At 49.5% G+C, this 20,653-nt stretch overlaps 1 pseudogene and 1 gene segment (V, D, J or C); both read right to left on the bottom strand.

The window, feature by feature from the left end:
• Positions 1–9,368: 9,368 nt before the first annotated feature.
• On the bottom strand, positions 9,369–12,746 carry LOC131489838 (immunoglobulin lambda constant 3-like; annotated as a pseudogene).
• Positions 12,747–15,260: 2,514 nt separating this feature from the next.
• Positions 15,261–20,653, bottom strand: part of LOC131489659 (immunoglobulin lambda-1 light chain-like) — a 205,062-nt gene continuing 199,669 nt past the window's right edge. Inside the window, 2 exon segments of the V gene segment in view lie at positions 15,261–15,746; positions 17,090–17,127. Coding sequence covers positions 15,427–15,746; positions 17,090–17,127 — 358 coding nt within the window.

Genomic DNA, 20,653 nt, shown 5'->3' with positions numbered 1-20,653 from the left:
ATGATCCTGAAAATGGTTGGGGTGGAAATGGCCTACAGAAGTCTATCAAGATCCACAGGTGTGGGACTTGGTACTCTGGGTCTTGCTGCTTCCGTTGCGAGTACAGAATATTGTGTGTGCAAATTTGGGTGAGTGGGAATCTGTTCCACAAAGAAATATGGGGCTGCTCTGCTGGCTCTTCCCCATAAAGCCAGTGAACCTGTGTTCACTCCAAGGATGGTTGAGTTCAGGGCACAAAATGTTAAACACAAATGACCAGATAGTGCGATTTCTGATTGAATAAAGGACATTTTATTGAGCATTGATTGAATGAAGGGAGAAGGGCTGGAATCATCCTGGTGCAAGGGGAATCCTTCCTGTAGGTCCAATGGCTGCACACACCCTTGGGTTGGTGAGGGTCTTGGGGACCTAAGAGCTCTCTGCAGGGACCACATTCTTCTCCATAGTGCTTCCCTGGTACGTGACCTGGCAGGTGAAGCTGCTGAGAGATTTCCACTTGTCAGGTGACAGGCTTATGTAGCTGCTGGCCCTTACTTGTTGTTGCCCTGTTTGGAGGGCTTGGTGGTTTCCATGCCCTGGTAACAGGGGTTCCGTCTGCCTTCTAGGCCACCGTCAAGATGCTGGGGTAGAAGTTATTCATTAGGTGGTCTTGTTGTTGCTGAGCTCCTCAAGGGAGGGTGGGATGAGGGTAACTGAGGGTGAGGACTTGAGCTGACCTGTGGGGTGGGGGAGGGACAGGAGGTCAGAAGCTCAGCTTCCACGTTTGGGGTCACTTCACTTGACATCGGCCTTCATGTGGGTACAGGTACCTGAACATTCAGTCAGGCACCCAGTTCTCGCTCTGCGTCCATGTGAATCCATGTCGGGGTGGGTGGGTGGGTTAAGGCGTTATTCAATCATCTCCCCACGTTTGCTGGGGACCTTTGAGGTGGATTCCTATCACCACCCATCCTGAGACTCTTCTGAGATCTTTCCTTCCACGCAGACATCTAACTCTCACTGTCCTGCTCCTGCCTCCTCTGACTTTTGACAGTGTCTGTCTCAGCTCTACTTTTGTCCTCTGTGGCCAGTGCTATTACGTGAGCTCTCTGACCTCCTATTGGCTCATCCTGTGGACCATTGTATCTTGAGTCTTGTGTGAGGTCTTTGCCCTAAGGGTCTGTTTTTACTCAGATGTGTCTCTCCTGGGCTGTCCCTGATGGGGTAGGATCCTTGCTGATCATACAGAGTGTGTCTGCGTGGCCTTGCATCACTCTCAATCCATAGCCTTTCTGCAGCCCCAGTCCCCGTGTCCTGCAAATCGGTCATTTCACTAGAGCTTTCATGCCATAGGTTCTCCTGTGTTTGTTGCAGATGTGTGTCCTGCAAGGACTCAAGAGTCCACTCATGTCTCACATCTTCTCATTCCATGACTCTTTCTCCGGCATCTATTCCTACAAGCTCCATCCTGCCTCTGGCAAGTTTGTCTGAGTCCCCAGGCCAACTCTATATGGCCACTCCATAAGGCCTGGGGGGAGGTCCACCTGCACCACTGCTGACTCTGGACCCCGATCCCCAGGCTCTGCCCTGAACCTTGTCATTTGTGTCCTCAGCCTTGGCTCTGAGGGTGCCTGACCCAGTAAATACTCCACATTGTCACCCCCTCAATGCTCCCTGTTCTCTCTTCCCTTTTTTATGGGTACCCTTAGTGAGTCCCAGAGACAAAGGTTGTCCAAGGCCTTACAACAGTAGACAGAAACGAGCACATGTGGGACCCAGGATGACCCGGCGGACACACAGATGAATTTTTAGCTCATCCCGACCATCCTCTGCCTCTCAGTTGGTAGGGGAGGGGCTGTGTTGACCAGAGAAGCAAGCAGGACAGTGTAGAGGGAGGGAAGGAGAGCAGGGTCCCAGGGACTGGGGTCCCAGACGAAAGAGTGAACAAGTTGAGAAAAGACACATAAAGAAAAAAAATAGCAGAAAATTTCCCAAAAATGTGGGAAGGTAGGGAAAGAGGGAGATGAGACTCACCTAGGATGGTCACCCGGGTCCCTTCGCCCAAAAGAAAACACTGTGATACATGCTAATACAAAAACCAATGCCTGGGAGTCCCTGCCCCACCCCCTAGACCCCCTACTTGCAGCTGTGATGGAGGAGGTGGGGGCACTGCTCCATGCTGGTGTCTTTTCAGTGGGGGGCCACAGGTCTTCCTCTTCTAGTGGATAACAGGGTCAATGTCCCTATGTGTGCAGCCACAGGATCCTGGAATCAAGTCTTCCAAAGAAGTAAGTGTCTGAATGCTGTTCCAACCTATAACTCCTAGGAATTGGAATGAGTTTGTGGAGGGCCTCTCTGTCACTTGCAAGGATCTCTGGATTTGAAAAGGAAATCGCTTCTCTATATGTTGAAACATCCTAATTTTTTGGTGAGACAATCAGGTGAGGGAGGGAGTTTAACCTTCATCCGAAACTTTTCTCTGCAGGTGATAGCAGGTTGGCCTGTGTGCATGGGCCACTGGAAACTTCCTATGCCCCCAACCATGATTCCATAGAGCTCAGCTTTATTTTCCAAGGGGATGTCCTAGTTTGGGACTGTCCCAAGTGAAGTCTGTCCTGTGTTGTGGGACATGTCAGCTTATGTCCTGGTGACTTGGGGAACAGCCCTAGCCAAACCCCTATCTAGTGCCATGTTGGGGAAGGTTGGCTGTGTGACTGTTGCTCTGCTTGTTTCAAGGAGTCTTAAATTCCATCTGCCACAAAAAAGAACTGGCATCAGTGACCACTTTCAGGCCTGGAGCGGGTAGGCACAAGTGAAGTAGAATATGTTGTCCATCAGATAGCAGGAGCTATAGAGATCACCTGGGGTCTTGTGAATGTACCCAGGAGCCACCTGAAGAGGCTTCGACTAGACCAATGTCCATAGATGCTGCTACATTTCCATATGTATAGTGGACAACCCAATGCATTCCACCAGCCTTTCTGGTCAATCCCACCATGTACCAGGTTACCAAATAGAAATGAGTCATCAGGGGAGGGTGGAGGGAGCAGGTCATCATCCTGTGAAGTAGGGAAGAGCAGTGAACAGTGCACATTTCTTCTTTTCCCTGCACATGAAAGGTACTCCCCACATGGGTACGTGGCAGCCCTCCCAGGAGAAGGAGGACAGAAATGAAATATTGCCATGATGCACCCTTTCCATCTGTAGGACGGAGCCATTGAACATCAAAGCAGCTAATCCTACCTAAAAAGGTCCACTCGATGTGGGTCCTTTGATGCAAAGTAGCCAACTGTCCAGGGAGGTGATTCTGACGTTGTACAAACTGGACCTCCTGAAGGATCTGATGCCAGAAGCCCTTTGCAGGATGAGGAAGCAGAGAGGATGGCTCAGATACAACTCTGGGAGGTTGTGGCTGCATCCCCACCATGGGACAGTCCCACGACCAGCAGCTCAGCCCCCGAAGCTCCTTCCTTGCAAGGAAAAGTAGAGTGATTTGGGAGATTCTTACAGATCCAAGACACGTGAAGACATATACCACAATCACACTGTCAAATGTTATTCAATACTCAGAAAGAGAAAAGGAAGTCCCCCCAAATAATGATAGCATCAACAATATAATTCCATGCATTCACTTGTGACAAGTTTGAGATCTTTGATGATAAGTATTTTGGTGGTTAAGGATTTATTCTCAGTGTCTACATCGGCTTGATCATGCTACTTTAGTTTCTGTTTAGGCCTTTATCTTCTGGTACACAGATGAAATCATTATTGAGAAAAAGATATGACATCTGGAATTTGCTTCCAAATATTGCATAACAGAGCAATTATCTTGTTATTGCGTCAGCATCATCAGGGTATTGATAGATTGGGACCTAGTTGATGGGAACATGGAGGTATTCTTCTTCCTCTATCTCCCTTTTTTGGTGTTTTCATTTATCTTTAATGCACACTTCACAAGAAAATTACAAGAAGAGATGATAGTGTGGGGCAGTACCAGATGTGGGGTGATTTTGGCATTCTACAGCAGGGTCATGGATATGAGTTAGACCTAGGTGGCCTTCTCCCTCATTTGGGGCTCAGCATTCAGATCCATGAAATGTGGCCAGCGGTTGCTGTGGGATACTAGGACCCCCTAATATCCTTCTCCCTCTTAGGCTTCCCTAGGGCGGGGGTGGCCGGGATAAAACTCTAAGGGGTCCCTGTGCTCTCAGAACTCCTGGGCTTTTTAGGCTCTGTCCCTGGGCTGACCTGGCTCCCTTGCAGGTCTGGTGAAGGCAGCTCCTTGTCTGTGATGAGCTGGAGACGTAAACAGAGGGCTGGTTGTGCCTGCATCTCTACGAGGCTGACCTCTACTGCTTCAGTGACCTCAGAATGAGTATGTCTCTGATAGGAGTCCACAGGTGCATTCAGTATTCAGCCACAGTGAGTGATGGAGGCTTGTGCATTGGCAGTTCAGTGGGCCCTGAGTACCTGGGGAAGGGGATCCTTACTTTGCTGTAGCCTTCAGGCCATACAACTCTGCCTGGGCTGGTCTGCACCAGCTGAACTATACTCCTGAATTCAAATTGGCTCCCTCTCTTTGGGATAATCATTGGCTGCCCATTATGTGCTCAAGAAGGTGTCCTTTGTCATTTACTCAGTTCTCCATGTCTCTACCACATACAGGGTCATATCATCGCGTTCATCTATAACCTAACCATAAAGTAACTCTCTCCTTGATCTCAGTTCCGATGTTGAGACTTCAGGATTGAGGTCCCAGCTCCTCTGTTCGGGTCCCTTTGAGCCTGACCTTGACCTAGGCCCAAAACCACATAGACTGGTTGTCCTTGTGCCTCATCCTGACCTCAAGTTCCCAGCACTAGTGCGGGTGAACACTGCTGTCTTGAAGAGTGTTCCAGGGCTTCCAGAGTTGGTTGGGAGAGTCAAGTAGGTTCGGGAAGGGATAGGCTACAAGATGTGAAACTGTTTCCCAGTAGGCCTTGTTAGCATCTTTACTCACCTAACATGAATTATGAGTTTGAGAAATGTACTTCTAAGATGCTTTCCATGGCTTCCTGCTAACGGGCCAACCATGGACCCCCTCGTTTGTTAGTCATTCTCCCCTCTGGGTCACTTGTATGGAACTGGGAAGTTCACTTCTGTTCCTAAAGACCATTGTTTCTGCTCAAGGACCTCGTTCCTCCTTACTGTTGCTTCTGCCCACTGCTGGCTCCTGGGACTCTCCTTGTTTCTCCCTGATACCCTGCAGGCCCTCCCTGGTCCTTCTCACTCAGTTTCTCCCTCTCCAGGTGGCAAGGACTGCATCCTGGGCGCTGGTACTACAGGATTATTTCCTACTCTGGGTCGTACCCAGGGGGATACAGCATCAATGGGGTGCTTTTAGGGTTAGTTGGGTGGATGGCGGTTAGATAGAATCTCATACCATTACTGTCCCTTCTCTTAATTACTAAGCCTTTAACCCAGACATAACAGACAGAGAATTCACATCAGAAATGTTGAATGATAAATGACAAGTTCTTTATTGAGCACAAATAGAAACCAGGAGGGTGTGTGACCTTCCTGGTCTGAGCTGATCCAGGAGTTGGCTCTCAGGGGTACATGGTGAGCTGGGGAAGGTGTATCTGGGTGAGGAAGGCCTCCATCCCTGACAGTCTCGGGGACCTAAGAACACTCTGCGGGGACCACACTCTTCTCCACGCTGGTCCCCTCGTGCGTGACCTGGCAGGTGAATCTGCTGCGAGATTTCCACTGGTCCGGTGACAGGCTCAGGTAGCTGCTGGCCGCGTACTTGTTGTTGCTCTGTTTGGAGGGCTTGGTGGTCTCCACGCCCTGGGTGACGGGGGTGCCGTCTGCCTTCCAGGCCACCGTCAAGCCGCTGGGGTAGAAGTCACTGATGAGGCACACCAGGGTGGCCTTGTTGGCGCTGAGCTCCTCATTGGAGGGTGGGAAGAGTGTGACCGAGGGGGCCGACTTGGGCTGACCTGTGGGGCAGGGGAGAGGCAGTAAGTCACAGATCAGGTGTCCATGGCTGAAGCTCCTACCTCAGTCCTGATGTGGGGAACAGCTCTGTCATGTCCATGGCTTGGGTCTCAAGGGCTCCAGCTGGCTGAGTTCAGGTCAGCCATGGGTAGGGTCACTCACCTTCTGTTGGAATGAATCTGACTGCCACATTCAGTAGTGTGTGGGTCCCTCCATGGCCTCAGACTCTCTTCCGGTCACATGTCCTCCTAATCCACACAGTCCTCCCCCTGGGACTTGGTGGCACTGGCTCTGAGACCTGCTTTCCCTTGTGATTCTGTCTGTCATGGACGTTGGCATCACTGCCATATCCGCCAGGTCCCTTACCTGGTTACCCTGTGTCTAGTCTGTCCTTGTTGCAGGGCTGTGTTCCCATTTGAAAAGTAGGTTTCCTGCCCCCAGAGCCCCTCACACCATCATTGCAGCCTTGCCCACCTCCCAACAGGACCCCCACCCCCGACCCCGGGGATTCTGAGTGGGTAAGAAGTGGGAGTTCCTGGAGCTGGATTCCAGGGAGTCTTGTAAGATGGAGAGTTTTCAGGTGAGGTAAATTTTCAGTTTTGAGGTTAGACCATGTCTTTTCTGAAGGGTCTCCCTGTTCTGTGAAGTTTATTTGGGTGTCTGTCTGTTTACCATTTCTGGAAGGCTGGCAGTCAACGTCCCTGTCACCTGTCCCTATTAGCAGACTCTGATCCATGTATCTGCTCATGGACCACACCTCCCTTAGAGGACACTCTCCTGAGACCTGTTCTGATCTTGGTGTCCTTACTGTTCCTCTAGAGGTGGAAAGTCCCAGTACCCTTGGGCCCTTCTCTTCTGACAACCTGCCTCCTCTTTCACCCCCTTGTCCCACTTCCACCTCCATGTCCCCAAGTCCCGAGACCAATGCTCTGCTCTCTGTGCTTCAGGCAGCCCTCCAGCTGGGATGAGCCAAAGACAGAATACTATGCCTGAATGTCCCCAGTATCCTTCTCACACCCCGTGGCCCTGCTAGCAGCCCAAGCTCCCCACTTCTTTGCCTTCACCCCTCAATTCTCCTTGGACTCGCGGAACCCAATTTTAAGGATGGGCTATGTCTCTTCTGAAGGGTCTCCCTGTTCTGTGAAGTTTACTGGGGGTCTGTCCATCGTTAGATTTCTGAGGTCTTGGCAAGACCTGTCACCTTTTCCTACCTTGAGACCCTGGCCCAACGTATCTATCTGCTCAGGAGGCTTTCCTGCGGTGGTGAAGGCATTTACTTTGCTGCCTGAGTGTCCTGAGACTGTCCTGTTGCTGGCTTCCTGAGTGTCCCTATGGAGGTGGAAGGCCCAGAACCCATGGCCCCCTTCTCCTGTGATGTCCTTCCTTTCTTCCTGACCCCCTTGTCCCACTTCCTTCTCCATGTCTCCAAGTACCGAGACCAAGGCTGTCCTCACTGTTCATCAGGCAGTTCTCTGCCTTGGATCCCCCAAGGATGGAAACCGGTGCCCGAGCCATCCCCAGAATCCTTCCCACACCTCACAGTCCCTCTGGCAGCAGGAATCCCTACTCATTTGCCCTTCACCCTCAATTCTCCTCGGACTCTTGGAGCCCAGAGACATTGAGTGGTGAGCTGACCATCCCTGAGTGCAGAGGAGAAGATTTCCTTGGGGAGAGAGCTGGAGTCACAGTGAGGACTGAGTTCGGGTCTAGATTAGGAAGGGCTCACGGGGATGCCCCCTGTAGCCCTGAGCACTTCTGACAATATGGGGCCAGTGGAGGAGATAAGGGGAAGATAAAAGTGGCAAAACTTACAGACCCCACATACCTTCAGCCTGAGCCCAGGTCACAATAGAAAGCAGAAGAAAATCACCTGAAATTGTATACTGGAGCCAAAAGAGGAGGAAAGGGGAGACTCACCGAGGACGGTCAGATGGGTCCCTCCGCCGAAGAAAGCACACTGTGACACAGCCTGGAACACAAACCCTCTGTCAGCCCCTCCACCCCTGACCCAGGCCCACCTGCAGCTGCACGGGAGGCCCAAAGCCCAGCCTTCTTGTCACGGGTGCTGGTCAGGCAGATGGGTGGGTGATGGGGGTGACGCCTGGGGACCTGGAATCAGTTCCACGGAGGGTTCAGAATCCATCTATCCTCAATCATGGGGGAGGGGATGGAGAGATGCTCTTTAGGTATGGCATCAGAATTCAGCTAACATCATGCTTAGGAAGATGCCGTGTGCTCTCCTCAGTCTGTGTCAGGATGTCATTGTAGAAGGGGTGAGCAGGGGTGTTTCAGCACAGAGGTGATGGAGCTGGGAGCCCTTTGCGGAGTTGGGACTCATGGGGAGAATCCTGGATATGCCACTCCATCATCTGCAAGGGAAACAGTGGAGGTTTGGGGTCAGGAATGGAAAGTGTTGGGAGGAGAATCATGTTTCCCCCAGCACTTAGATCTCTCTCTTAGCCCCGATGTCCCAAATCGCTGCCTTTGGCTGGTTCTTTAGGAAGGTAGCATGGTCACTGTTTAGTGCCTATCCTGAGCTGTGAGGGCAACTGTCACGGTATAGGGAGATGTGGGCTGAATATAAGCTGGATAGACGTGTTGGGCCCCTGGTGTATGTGGGTGCAGTCACTACATCCTACAATTTTGCCCTGAGTGGAAATGTCAGAGTCTGTGCCTAGCCTTGAACTGACTGAGAATCACACATGGCCCACATACAGGAGCATCACTAGCACAGGGTTCCCCCACCAAGCTGGAAACCATACTGTACCTCTGCACTGGACCTTCACATTGAGGAAGCTCTCTGACACCTATGGCCTTCTCCTGCATCCTTGCCTTGGGATGTCACCTGCAGAGCTCACAATAGGGGACACACAGGTCTGGCATCCTTCTTTCTTTGTCACGTTGGCACACTGAGCTAGAACTCTGACTGGCTTCCTCGATCTGCTCTCGATGAGTGCGTAAACACCCTTCCAGCTTCTCATGAGGTTTCTTGTCTCACTCCAGCACAAATAGAATCCTGGAGCCTTCTATTGCTAGTGGCTGGCTCTGGTAGGGATGACAGAGATGGAATTGTCTCTGTTCATGCCATATCCTGGCTCCCTGTGCAGCCCCTTCTACCCCAGCTCCTCCTGATCTTTCCATAGAGATGCCCACCATGGCAGTGTTGTAAATGGACCAGTGTCCCCGTGATCATCATGAGTGTGCATGTATGTTTCTGTTTGTTGGGACCTGTGTGTGTGCTTGTGTGTGTGTTATGATCAGATACTACACTGAACTCCTAAGTAGATGAGTCAGTTGAGAAACCTGTCAACTGCGCATTTCCAGAATGTGAGTCTTGATTTATAACAGACACCCTAGGCAGGTTAATGAAAGACAAATGATGGGCTCATTGGTTGGCCTGGCCTCGGAGGGGTCCCAGAAAGCAAAGCTGGAGTCTGTTTCCCAGAGAACTTGGATGTAGTGTGAACCAAGAGACACTGGTGGGGTGAGATGCCAGCAGTGGGAGTGTGGGTGTGAGTGACCAGTGCCCAGGCAGGGGCTCCTATAGTGAGTGTGAGAGGGAGTCTGTGGGAGGAGGACAGTCAGTGTTCCTGGGGAGGTAGGAGCAGGTGTTCTCATGAGAGAGGGAGGAGGCTCTAGGTTGTGACAGTGGGGAATGTCTACATGGGGTAGGAAACCAGGGAAAAGCTGGCAGTGAGTGGGGGTCTATAGGAAGAGGAGAGTGGGAATATTCAGAGGAGGGCTTCTTGTAGATGGTGAGGTGCCAGGTCCAGGGAGAAACTGAGGAATTATCCAAGAAATCCAGGGGATCTGGTATCAGTGGGGGAAGCTATGACTGGCAGTGGGCATGGTTAACACAAGAAGGAAAGCTAGAGACATTGTGGAGGATGGTCTCTTTAATTTCTGTTGTTTTGATCTCCTGTTCAGGAGTATTGTGTGACAATTCTGGCTGAGAGCAAAATAACCCCTCATGAAACATGAGGAAGCGTTCACTGGGCTCTTTTCCCAAGGCCAAAAGAATCCTGTTTTCCCCCAAAGATGGTTGAGTTCTGGACTGAAATGTTAAGCCCAAATTACCAGACAGCCTGAATTCTGATTGAATAAAGAACATTTTATTGAGCATGATTGGGTGCTGGGAGGAGGGCTGGCATGATCCTGGTGCAAGGGGAATCCTTCCTGGAGGTCCTGTGGCTCTAAGCCCTTTGAGTGGGTAGGGGATGTCTTGACCTAAGAGCACTCCTCAGGGACCACATTCTTCTCCATGGTGCTCCCCTCGTGTGTGAACTGGCAGGTGAATCTGCTGTGAGATTTTTACTTGTCAGGCAACAACCTCAGGTAGCTGCTGGCTGCATACTTGTTGTTCTGTTTGGAGGGGTTGGTGGTCTCCACGCCCTGGGTGACAGGGGTGCTGTCTGCCTTCCAGGCTACCATCAAGCCGCTGGGGTAGAAGTCACTGATGAGGCACGCCAGGGTGGCCTTGTTATTGCTGAGCTCCTCAGGGGAGGGTGGGCTGAGGGTAACTGAGGGCGAGGACTTGGGCTGACCTGTGGGGTAGGGGAGGGACAGGAGGTCAGAAGCTCAGCTTCCACGTTTGGGGTCACTTCACTTGACATCGGCCTTCATGTGGGTACAGGTACCTGAACATTCAGTCAGGCCTCCAGTTCCCCTTCTGTGTCCATGTGAATCCATGTTGTGGGGTGGTGGGGTGGGTTAAGGCATTATTCAATCATCTCCCCACCTTTGCTGGGAACCTTTGAGGTGGATTCCTATCACCACCCATCCCGAGACTCTTCTGAGATCTTTCCTTCCACGCAGACATCTAACTCTCACTGTCCTGCTCCTGCCTCCTCTGACTTTTGACAGTGTCTGTCTCAGCTCTACTTTTGTCCTCTGTGGCCAGTGCTATTACGTGAGCTCTCTGACCTCCTATTGGCTCATCCTGTGGGCCATTGTATCTTGAGTCTTGTGTGAGGTCTTTGCCCTAAGAGGTCTGTTTTTACTCAGATGTGTCTCCTGGGCTGTCCCTGATGGGGCAGGATCCTTGCTGATCATACAGAGTGTGTGCGTGAGCTTGCATCACTCTCAATCCATAGCCTTTCTGCAGCCCCAGTCCCCATGTCCTGCAAATCGGTCATTTCACTAGAGCTTTCATGCCATAGGTTCTCCTGTGTTTGTTGCAGATGTGTGTCCTGCAGGGACTCAAGAGTCCACTCATGTCTCACATCTTCTCATTCCATGACTCTTTCTCTGGCATCTACTCCTACAAGCTCCATCCTGCCTCTGGCAAGTTTGTCTGAGTCCCCATGCCAGCTCGGGAGTGTATACGGCACCCCATGAGGCCTGTGGGGAGCTCTACTTGCACCATTGCTTACTCTGGACCCTGAGTCCCTGAGCACCGGGCCTTCTCCTGAGCCTTGTGTGTGTCCTCAGCCTTGGCCCATAGCATGCCGCGTCCCTGTAATATCTCTACATGGTTACTCCCCTCAATGCTCCCCCTTCTCTCTTCCCTTTTATTTGAGGACCCTTAGTGACTCCCAGAGACAAAGGTTGTCCAACAGGAGGCCTTACAAAGGTGGACAGAAAAGAGCACATACGGGACCCAGGATGACCCGGTGGACACATAGTTGAGTTTGTAGGTCATCCTGACCATCCCTTGCCTCTCACATAGCAGTGGATGGGCTGTGATGACCAAAGAAACAAGGAGGACAGTGTGTAGTGGGAGGGAAGATCAGGGTCCCAGGGACTGGTGTCCAAAATTAGGGAATTGTCAAATTGAGAAAAAACACATAAAGAAAAAAAAAATAGACAATTACTCCCAACATCTGGGAGAACATGGAAGGAGGGAGAAGATGAGACTCACCTAGGATGGTCACCCAGGTCCCTTCGCCGAAAACAAAACATGGCGATACAGGCTAATACAAAAACCACTGCCTGGGAATCCCTGCCCCACCCCTTAGAAACCCACCTACAGTTGTGATGGAAGAAGTGGGGGGCACTGCTCCATACTAGTGTCTGCTCAGTGGGGGACAAAGCTCTTCCACCCCTAGCAGATAACAGGATCAATGTCCCCATTTTGCAGCCACAGGATCCTTGGAATCCTTTCTTCCAAAGGAAGTTGGAGTCTGATCTGCTGTTTCTACCTCTATATCCTGGGAATTGGAATGAGTTTGTGGAGGGCTTCTGTGTCACCCTGAGTAACAATCTGTGGAACTGAAGAGGAAATCCCTTCTCTGTATGTTCAAACAATCCTAATTCTTTGGTGAGACCAGGAGGTGATGGCAGAGAGTATACCCTTTCTCCCAAACCTTCCTCTGCAGGGAACATCAGGTGGGCCTGTGTGTATGGTCCACTGGAAACTTCCTATGCCCCCAATCATCATTTCAGAGTCCTCAGCCTTATATTCCCAGGGGATGTCCTAGTTTGGGACTGTGCCATGTGAGGTCTGTCCTTGTCCTGTGGGACATTCCAGGCTTTGTCCAGATGACCTTGGAAACAGCCCCAGCCAAACTATTCCCATGTTGGGGAGGGGCCTCTGTGTGACTGTTGCTCTGCTTTATTCGGGGGGCTTAAACGCTCCCTGCCATGAAATGGAACTGGTATCAGTGACCACATTCAGGCCTGGGGTGGGTAGGCACAAGTGAAGTAGAATATGTTGTCCATCAGATAGCAGGAGCTATAGAGATCATCTGGGGTCACATGAGTGTACCCAGGAGCCACCTGAAGGGCTCTGACTGGACTAATGTCCATAGATACAACCTCATTACCATATGTATAGTGGACAACCCCATGCATTCCACCAGCCTATCTCCTCAATCCCAGCATGTACCAGGTCACCAAATAGAAATGAGTCAGCAGGGGAGGGTGGAGGGAGCAGGTCATCATCCTGTGAAGTAGGGAAGAGCAGGGAACAGTGCACATTTCTTCTTTTCCCTGCACATGAAAGGTACTCCCCACATGGGTACATGGCAGCCCTCCCAGGAGAAGGAGGACAGAAATGAAATATTGCCGTGATGCACCCTGTCCATCGGATGGACGGAGTCATTGAACATCAAAGCAGCTAATCCTACCTAAAAAGGTCCACTCGATGTGGGTCCTTTGATGCAAAGTAGCCAACTGTCCAGGGAGGTGATTCTGACGTTGTACAAACTGGACCTCCTGAAGGATCTGATGCCAGAAGCCCTTTGCAGGATGAGGAAGCAGAGAGGATGGCTCAGATACAACTCTGGGAGGTTGTGGCTGCATCCCCACCATGGGAGAGTCCCAGCACCTGCAGCTCAGCCCCTTAGTCCCTTCCTTGCAAGGAAAAGTAGAGTGATGGGGGATTCTTACAGACCCAACAGTCCTGAAGACACCCGACCCCCACAATCACAGTGTCAAATGATTTTCAATACTCAGAAAGAGAAAAGGAAATACCCCCAAATAGCAATAACATCAACAATATAATTCCATGCATTCACTTGTGACAAGTTTGAGGTCTTCACTGATAAGTATTTTCATTGTTAAGGATTTACAGTTTCTACATCGGTTTGATCATGCTACTTTAGTTTCTGTTTAGGCCTTTATCTTCTGGTACACAGATGAAATCATTATTGAGAAAAAGATATGATATCTGGAATTTGTTTCCAAATATTGCATAAGAGAGCAATTATTTTGTTGTGTCAGCATCATCAGGGAATTGATAGATTGGGACCTGGTTGATGGGAACATGGAGGTACTCTTATTCCTCTGTCTCCCTATTTTGGTGTTTTCATTTTTCCTTAATGCACACTTAGAAGAAACTTACAAGAAGAGATGATTAGTGTGGGGCAGTATCAGAGGTGGGGTGATTTTGGCATTCTACAGCAGGGTTATGAGTTAGACTTGGGTGGCCTTCTCCCACATGTGGTCCAAGCACTCAGATCCATGACATGGGGCCAGCAGGTGCTGTGGCATACTAGGACCCCCTAATCTCCCTTCTCCCTCTTCGGCTTCCCTAGGGCAGGAGTGGCTGGGATAAAACTCTAAGGGTTCCCTGTGCTCTCAGAATTCCTGGGCTTTGTAGGCTCTTCTCTGGTCTGATCTGGCTTCCTTGCAGGTCACGTGAAAGCAACTCCTTGTCTCTGATGAGCTGGAGACATAGACAGGGGGCTTGTTGTGCCGGCATCTCTGTGAGAACGACCTCGCCTGCTTCACTGACCTGGGAGTGAGTGTGTCTCTGATACCAGGCTACAGATGCACTCAGGATTGAGCCACAGTGAGTGAAGGAGGCTCAGGCATAGGAGGCTCAGTGGACCCTGAATACCTGGGGAAGGGGATCCTGACTTTGCGATAGCCCTCAGGCCACACTCATTCTGCCTGACTTGGTCTGCACCAGCTGAACTATACTCCTGAATACGAATTGGCTCCCCTCTTTGGGATAATCGTGGCTGCCCATTATGTGCCCAGGATGGCCTCCTTTGTCATTTACTCAGTTCTCCATGTCCCCACCACTTGCAGGCTGATATCATCAACTTCATTTATAACCTAACCATAGAGTAAATCTCCTTGATCTCAGTTTAGATGATGAGACTCTTCATGACTGAGGTCCCAGCCCCCTGTTAGGGTCTCTTTGAGCCTGACCTTGACTGAGGCCCAACAGAACATAGACTGTTGTCCTTGTGCCTCAGCCTGACCTCAAGTAGTAACACAACTGTCTTGAAGAGTGTTCCAGAGCTTCCTCAGTTGGTTAGGAGAATCAACTAGGTTCAGGAAGGGTTAGGCTACAAGATATGAAACTGTTTCTCTGTAGGACTTGTTAGTGTCTTTACTCACCTAACGTGTATTGTGAAAGTTTGAGAAATGTACTTCTAAGATGCATTGTTCAGAGCTTTCCATGGCTCCCTGCTAAGGTGCCAACCATGGACCCCTCACTTGGTAGTCACTCTCCCCTCTGGGTCACCCTGTATGGAACCAGGAAGTTCACCTCTGTTCCTAAAGACCACTGTTTCTGCTCAAGGACCTCGTTCCTCCTTATTGTTGCTTCTGCCCACTGCTGGCTCCTGGGACTCTCCTTGCTCCTCCCTGACACCCTATGGGGACCCCTGGTCCTTCTCACTCAGTTTTTCTCCCTTTCCAGGGGGCAAAGACTGCATCCTGGGGGCTGGTATGGCAGGACTATTTTCTACTCTGGGTCACACCCAGGGGGATACAGAGTCAATGGAGTCCTTTTAGGGTTAGTTGGGTGGATGGCGGTTAGATAGAATCACGTGTCATAACTGTCCCTTCTCTTAATTACTAAGCCATTAACTCAGACATAACCAGACAGAGAATTCACATCAAAAATGTTGAATGATAAACAATAAGTTCTTTATTGAGCACAAATAGAAACCAGGAGGGTGTGTGACCTTCCTGGTCTGAGCTGATCCAGGAGTTGGCTCTCAGGGGTACATGGTGAGCTGGGGAAGGTGTATCTGGGTGAGGAAGGCCTCCATCCCTGACAGTCTCGGGGACCTAAGAACACTCTGCGGGGACCACACTCTTCTCCACAGTGCTCCCCTCGTGCGTGACCTGGCAGGTGAATCTGCTGCGAGATTTCCACTGGTCCGGTGACAGGCTCAGGTAGCTGCTGGCCGCGTACTTGTTGTTGCTCTGTTTGGAGGGCTTGGTGGTCTCCACGCCCTGGGTGACGGGGGAGCCATCTGCCTTCCAGGCCACCGTCAAGCCTCTGGGGTAGAAGTCATTGATGAGGCACACCAGGGTGGCCTTGTTGGCACCGAGCTCCTCATTGGAGGGTGGGAAGAGAGTGACCGAGGGGGCTGACTTGGGCTGACCTGTGGGGTGGGGGAGGGAAAAGAGGTCAGAGGCTCAGCATCCACCATGGGGTCACTTGACCTTAGTCTTCATGTGGGAATAGGTTCTTGAACATCCAATCAGGCCCCTAGTGCACAGTCTGTGTCCACGGGTTCATGTCAAGGGTGGGGGTGGGTTAAGGTGTTCCTCAAAAATCTCCCCACCTGTGCTGGGAGTCTTTGAGTTGAATTTCTGTCACCACCCATCCTGAGACTCTCCTGGCACCTGTCCTCCCACAGAGACATTGAACTCTCACTGTCCTGCCCCTGCCTCCTGTGACATGCTGACAGTGACTGTCTGGGCTCTATGTTTGTCCCTCTATGGTCAGGATTATGATGTGAGCTCTCTGACCTCCATTGAATCATCCTGTATACCATTCTGATCTGACACTTCTGTGCTGGGGAAGTGAGAGTCTTTGTCCTAAGAGATCTGTTTTTACCCAGATGTGTCTCTCCTGGGCTGTCCCTGATTGGGTAGGATTCTTGCTGATAATAGAGTGTCTGCCTGTGTCTCTTGTGTCTCTCTCATTCCATTGTCTTCTGCAGCCTTGCCCTCCATGTCCTGCAAATCAGTCATATCACTAGAGCCTTCATTCCATAGATTCTGCCTCTCTTTGGGGTATGAAGTATTTCCTGCAAGGACTCAAGTGTTCATCCAGTTCTCACATCCTTTCATTCCATGACCCTTTCCCTGGCACCTTCTCTTCTCCCCACTGTCCTCCCTCTTGCTGGTTTCCTTGAGTTTTCAGGACACCTCAGGGTTCTGCCTTGCAGCCACATGAGGCCTGGGGGTGGGGTTAGCTGCTCCACTGGTACACCATTGACCACCCCAGATCCTGAGTCGCATAGTTCCAGGGCCCTGTTTTAAACGTCTGACCCATGTGTCCCCAGCCTTAGCCCTGAGGGTGCCGTGTCCCTGCAAATTCTCCACATGGTCACCCCCTCAATGCTTCCTGTTCTTTCTTCCATTTTCTATGGGGACTCTTAGTGACTCCCAGATATAAAAAAGGTCCAACACAAGACCAGACAGGAGAGGACAGAACAGAGTACATGGGGGTCCCAGGATGACCCCGGCAGACAGATTTTAGATTTTAGGTCATTCCACCATTCCCTATGCCTCAGGTAGGAGGTGCGGGGTTATGATGAACAAAGAAGCAAGCACGACAGTCGGTACAGGGAAGGGAGGAGAGCAGGGTCCTAGGGGCTGAGGTGCCGGGTGAAAGAGTAACCAAGACTTTTATATAAGATACACAGAGAAAAAAAAACAGTCAAAAAATGCCCAAATGTCTGGAACAGCAGGGGAGCAGGGAGAAGATGAGACTCACCTAGGACGCTCAGCTGGGTACCTCCGCCGAACACCCAACACTGTGATACAGGCTCATGCAAAAACCCCGTCCATGGGAGGCCCTCCCCCAATCCCAGCCCCCCACGTGCAGCTGTGATGGAGGAAGTGAGGGTACTGCTTCAGGCTGGTGTCTGCTCAACAGAGGAGCCACATGTCCCACACCCATATCAGAATAGCACCAATGTCCCCATGTGTACAGCAATAGGATCCTTGGAATCAATTCTTCCAATGGAAGTTGGTATCTGATTTGCTGCTTCTACCACTATCTCTTGGATATTGGAGTGAGTTTGTGGAAGGCTTTTGTGTCATTGTGAGTTATTTTCCATGGAAATGAACAGGACATCTCTTTTCTGTATGTTCAAACATTGTAATACCCTGGGGAGATGTGAGGTGAGGGTGGAGGGAGTACCCTCCCTCCCAAAGGATCCTTTGCAGGGAGAAAGAGTTGGACTGTGTATGGACATTGGCAACTAACTATGTCCCAAGACATAACTTCAGAGGGCTCTGTCTTATTATCCCAGGGGATGTGCTAGTTTGGGATTGTTGTAAGTGATGTGTGGCCTGGTCCTGTAAGACATGCCAGCCTGTGTCCAGGTGACCTTGGGAGCAGCCCCAGCCAAGCCCCAATCTGAGCTCATGTTGGGGAGGGTCTGGTATGTGACTGCTGCTATGCTTCTCTTAAAGAGTCTTAAATGCCACCTCCCACGAAATGAAACTGGCATCAGTGACCAATTTCAGGCCTGGGCAGGTATGCACAAGATGAAATAGAATATTTTTTCCCTCAGAAAGCTGGAGCTGTTGAGATCTCCTGGGGTCATGTGAGTGTACCCAGGAGCCACCTGAATAGACTCCCAGTGGACGAATGTCCATATGGGCAGACATGAAGCCATCATGCAGTGTGGACAACACTGGTACATTCCCAAAATCGGATCCATTGAATCCCAGCATGTACCAGGTCGCCAAATAAAAATGAGTCAGCAGGGGAGGGTGGAGGGAGCAGGTCATCATCCTGTGAAGTAGGGAGAAGCAGGGAACGGTGCACATTTCTTCTTTTCCCTGCACATGAAAGGCACTCCCCACCTAGGTATGTGGCAGCCCTCCCAGGAGAAGGAGGACAGAAATGAAATATTGCTGTGATGCACCCGGTCCATCAGATGGACGGAGTCTTTGAACATCAAAGCAGCTAATCCTACCTAAAAAGGTTCACTTGATGTGGGTCTTTGATGCAAAGTAGCCAACTGTCCAGGGAGGTGATTCTGATGTCGTACAAACTGGACCTCCTGAAGGATCTGATGCCAGAAGCCCTTTGCAGGATGAGGAAGCAGAGAGGATGGCTCAGATACAACTCTGGGAGGCTGTGGCTGCATCCCCACCATGGGAGAATCCCAGGACCAGCCGCTCAGCCCCTTAGTCCCTTCTTTGCAAGGAAAAGTAGAGTGATGGGGGATTCTTACAGACCCAACAGTCCTGAAGACACCCGACCCCCACAATCACAGTGTCAAATGATTTTCAATACTCAGAAAGAGAAAAGGAAATACCCCCAAATAGCAATAACATCAACAATATAATTCCATGCATTCACTTGTGACAAGTTTGAGGTCTTCACTGATAAGTATTTTCATTGTTAAGGATTTACAGTTTCTACATCGGTTTGATCATGCTACTTTAGTTTCTGTTTAGGCCTTTATCTTCTGGTACACAGATGAAATCATTATTGAGAAAAAGATATGATATCTGGAATTTGTTTCCAAATATTGCATAAGAGAGCAATTATTTTGTTGTGTCAGCATCATCAGGGAATTGATAGATTGGGACCTGGTTGATGGGAACATGGAGGTACTCTTATTCCTCTGTCTCCCTATTTTGGTGTTTTCATTTTTCCTTAATGCACACTTAGAAGAAACTTACAAGAAGAGATGATTAGTGTGGGGCAGTATCAGAGATGGATGATTTTGGCATTCTACAGAAGGGTCATGGACATGAGTTAGACATGGGTGGCCTTCTCCCACATGTGGTCTCACAGATCTCAGAAACCATAAAGAAAAAATTAAACTAATCTGACACATAAAAATTAAAAACAGCTTTATGGTGAAAGACCCCATCAACAAAAGGCATAAAACACACCAGGGAACAATATTTACAACTATGTACTTAACAACGAGTTAATATCCCAAGTATATGAAGGGTTTCTATAGATCCATAAGAAAATACAACCAACTGAATGGAGAAACAGGCAAAATTACAACTGGTAAATAAATTCACAGTAGAAATAAAATCAGACAATAAAAAAATGAAAGGAAAACAAGTTTTACCAATGATCAAATAACCAATTAAACAACAAACATAGGCTCACTTATATTCATTGGATGAGCAAAAAAAAAAAAAGATCAACAATATCACATTATTGTCAAGGATGTAGAGGAAAGGGCACCATCATTCACTGCAGTGAATATAAGCTGGAACCTTTCAGAAGGACATTTGGGCATTGCCTAGGAACATTCCCCAAACACATTCTCTCTGATCGAGCAATTCCACTTTGAGCTATTTATCCATAGTAGATACTTAAGTGCACTTTATACAAGCACACATAACACATGCACACATATGTGAGGATTTTCATTGCGGCATCACTTGTGATTTATATTTTTAAATGGAAACAACCTAAATGTCCATTAATAAGGGGATAATTAAATACAATCTGGTTCATCCAAACTTCGAGGTCTTACAAAGCCATTACAAGAACATGGGAGATCTATCCAAATTGAGATAGAAAATATCAGTAACACATTGTTTAAAAAGCTTATTCCAGGGTATGGTTTCATTTTAAAAAAAAATCCCAATACCAACTAGGTGTGTGTGTGTGTGTGTGTGTGTGTGTGTGTGTGTGTGTGTGTGTGTCAGGGACATATACACATAGGAGAAGCATTGGAAATGTATTGACCAACCTGACAGTGGCCGTCTCTGGAGAATGGGTTTTAGGGTAAGATGTGTGGGGATGGTAAGCAGAAACATTGGATTTTTTCTTTATATACTTCTGTGGTTAATCTTTTTTATTTTTATTTTTATTTTTTTTACAACAAGTACATGTTACTCTTGTATTAAAAATTATTTTGGGGGCACCTGAGTGGCTCAGTTGGTTGAGCATCCAACTTTGGCTCAGGTCATGATCTTGTGGTTTGTGAGTTCGAGCCCCACGTCAGGCTCTGTGCTGACTCAGAGCCTGGAGCCTGCTTCAGATTCTGTGTCTCCCTCTCTCTCTGCCCCTTTCCCACTCACACTCTGTCTGTCTGTCTCTCTCAAAAAGAAATGAACTTAAACAAATTATTTTAGGGGCACCTGGGTAGCTCAGTTGGTTGACTGACTTTGGCTCAGGTCATGATCTCCCGGTTCAAAAGTTCGAGCCCCACATCAGGCTTGCTGCTGTCAGTCTGTCAGTGCAGAGCCTGCTTCAGATCCTCTGTCCCCCTCTCTCTGCCCCTCCCAAAAAAATAAATTAAAAAAATTATTTTAGAAGCTTGTGCTCTCCCAAAAAAATAAATTAAAA

Source organism: Neofelis nebulosa, chromosome 11 (genome assembly GCF_028018385.1).
Source record: "Neofelis nebulosa isolate mNeoNeb1 chromosome 11, mNeoNeb1.pri, whole genome shotgun sequence".
Lineage (NCBI taxonomy): Eukaryota > Metazoa > Chordata > Mammalia > Carnivora > Felidae > Neofelis > Neofelis nebulosa.
The sequence above is the reverse complement of the archived record's forward strand: the minus strand, read 5'-3'. Positions and strand labels throughout refer to the sequence as shown.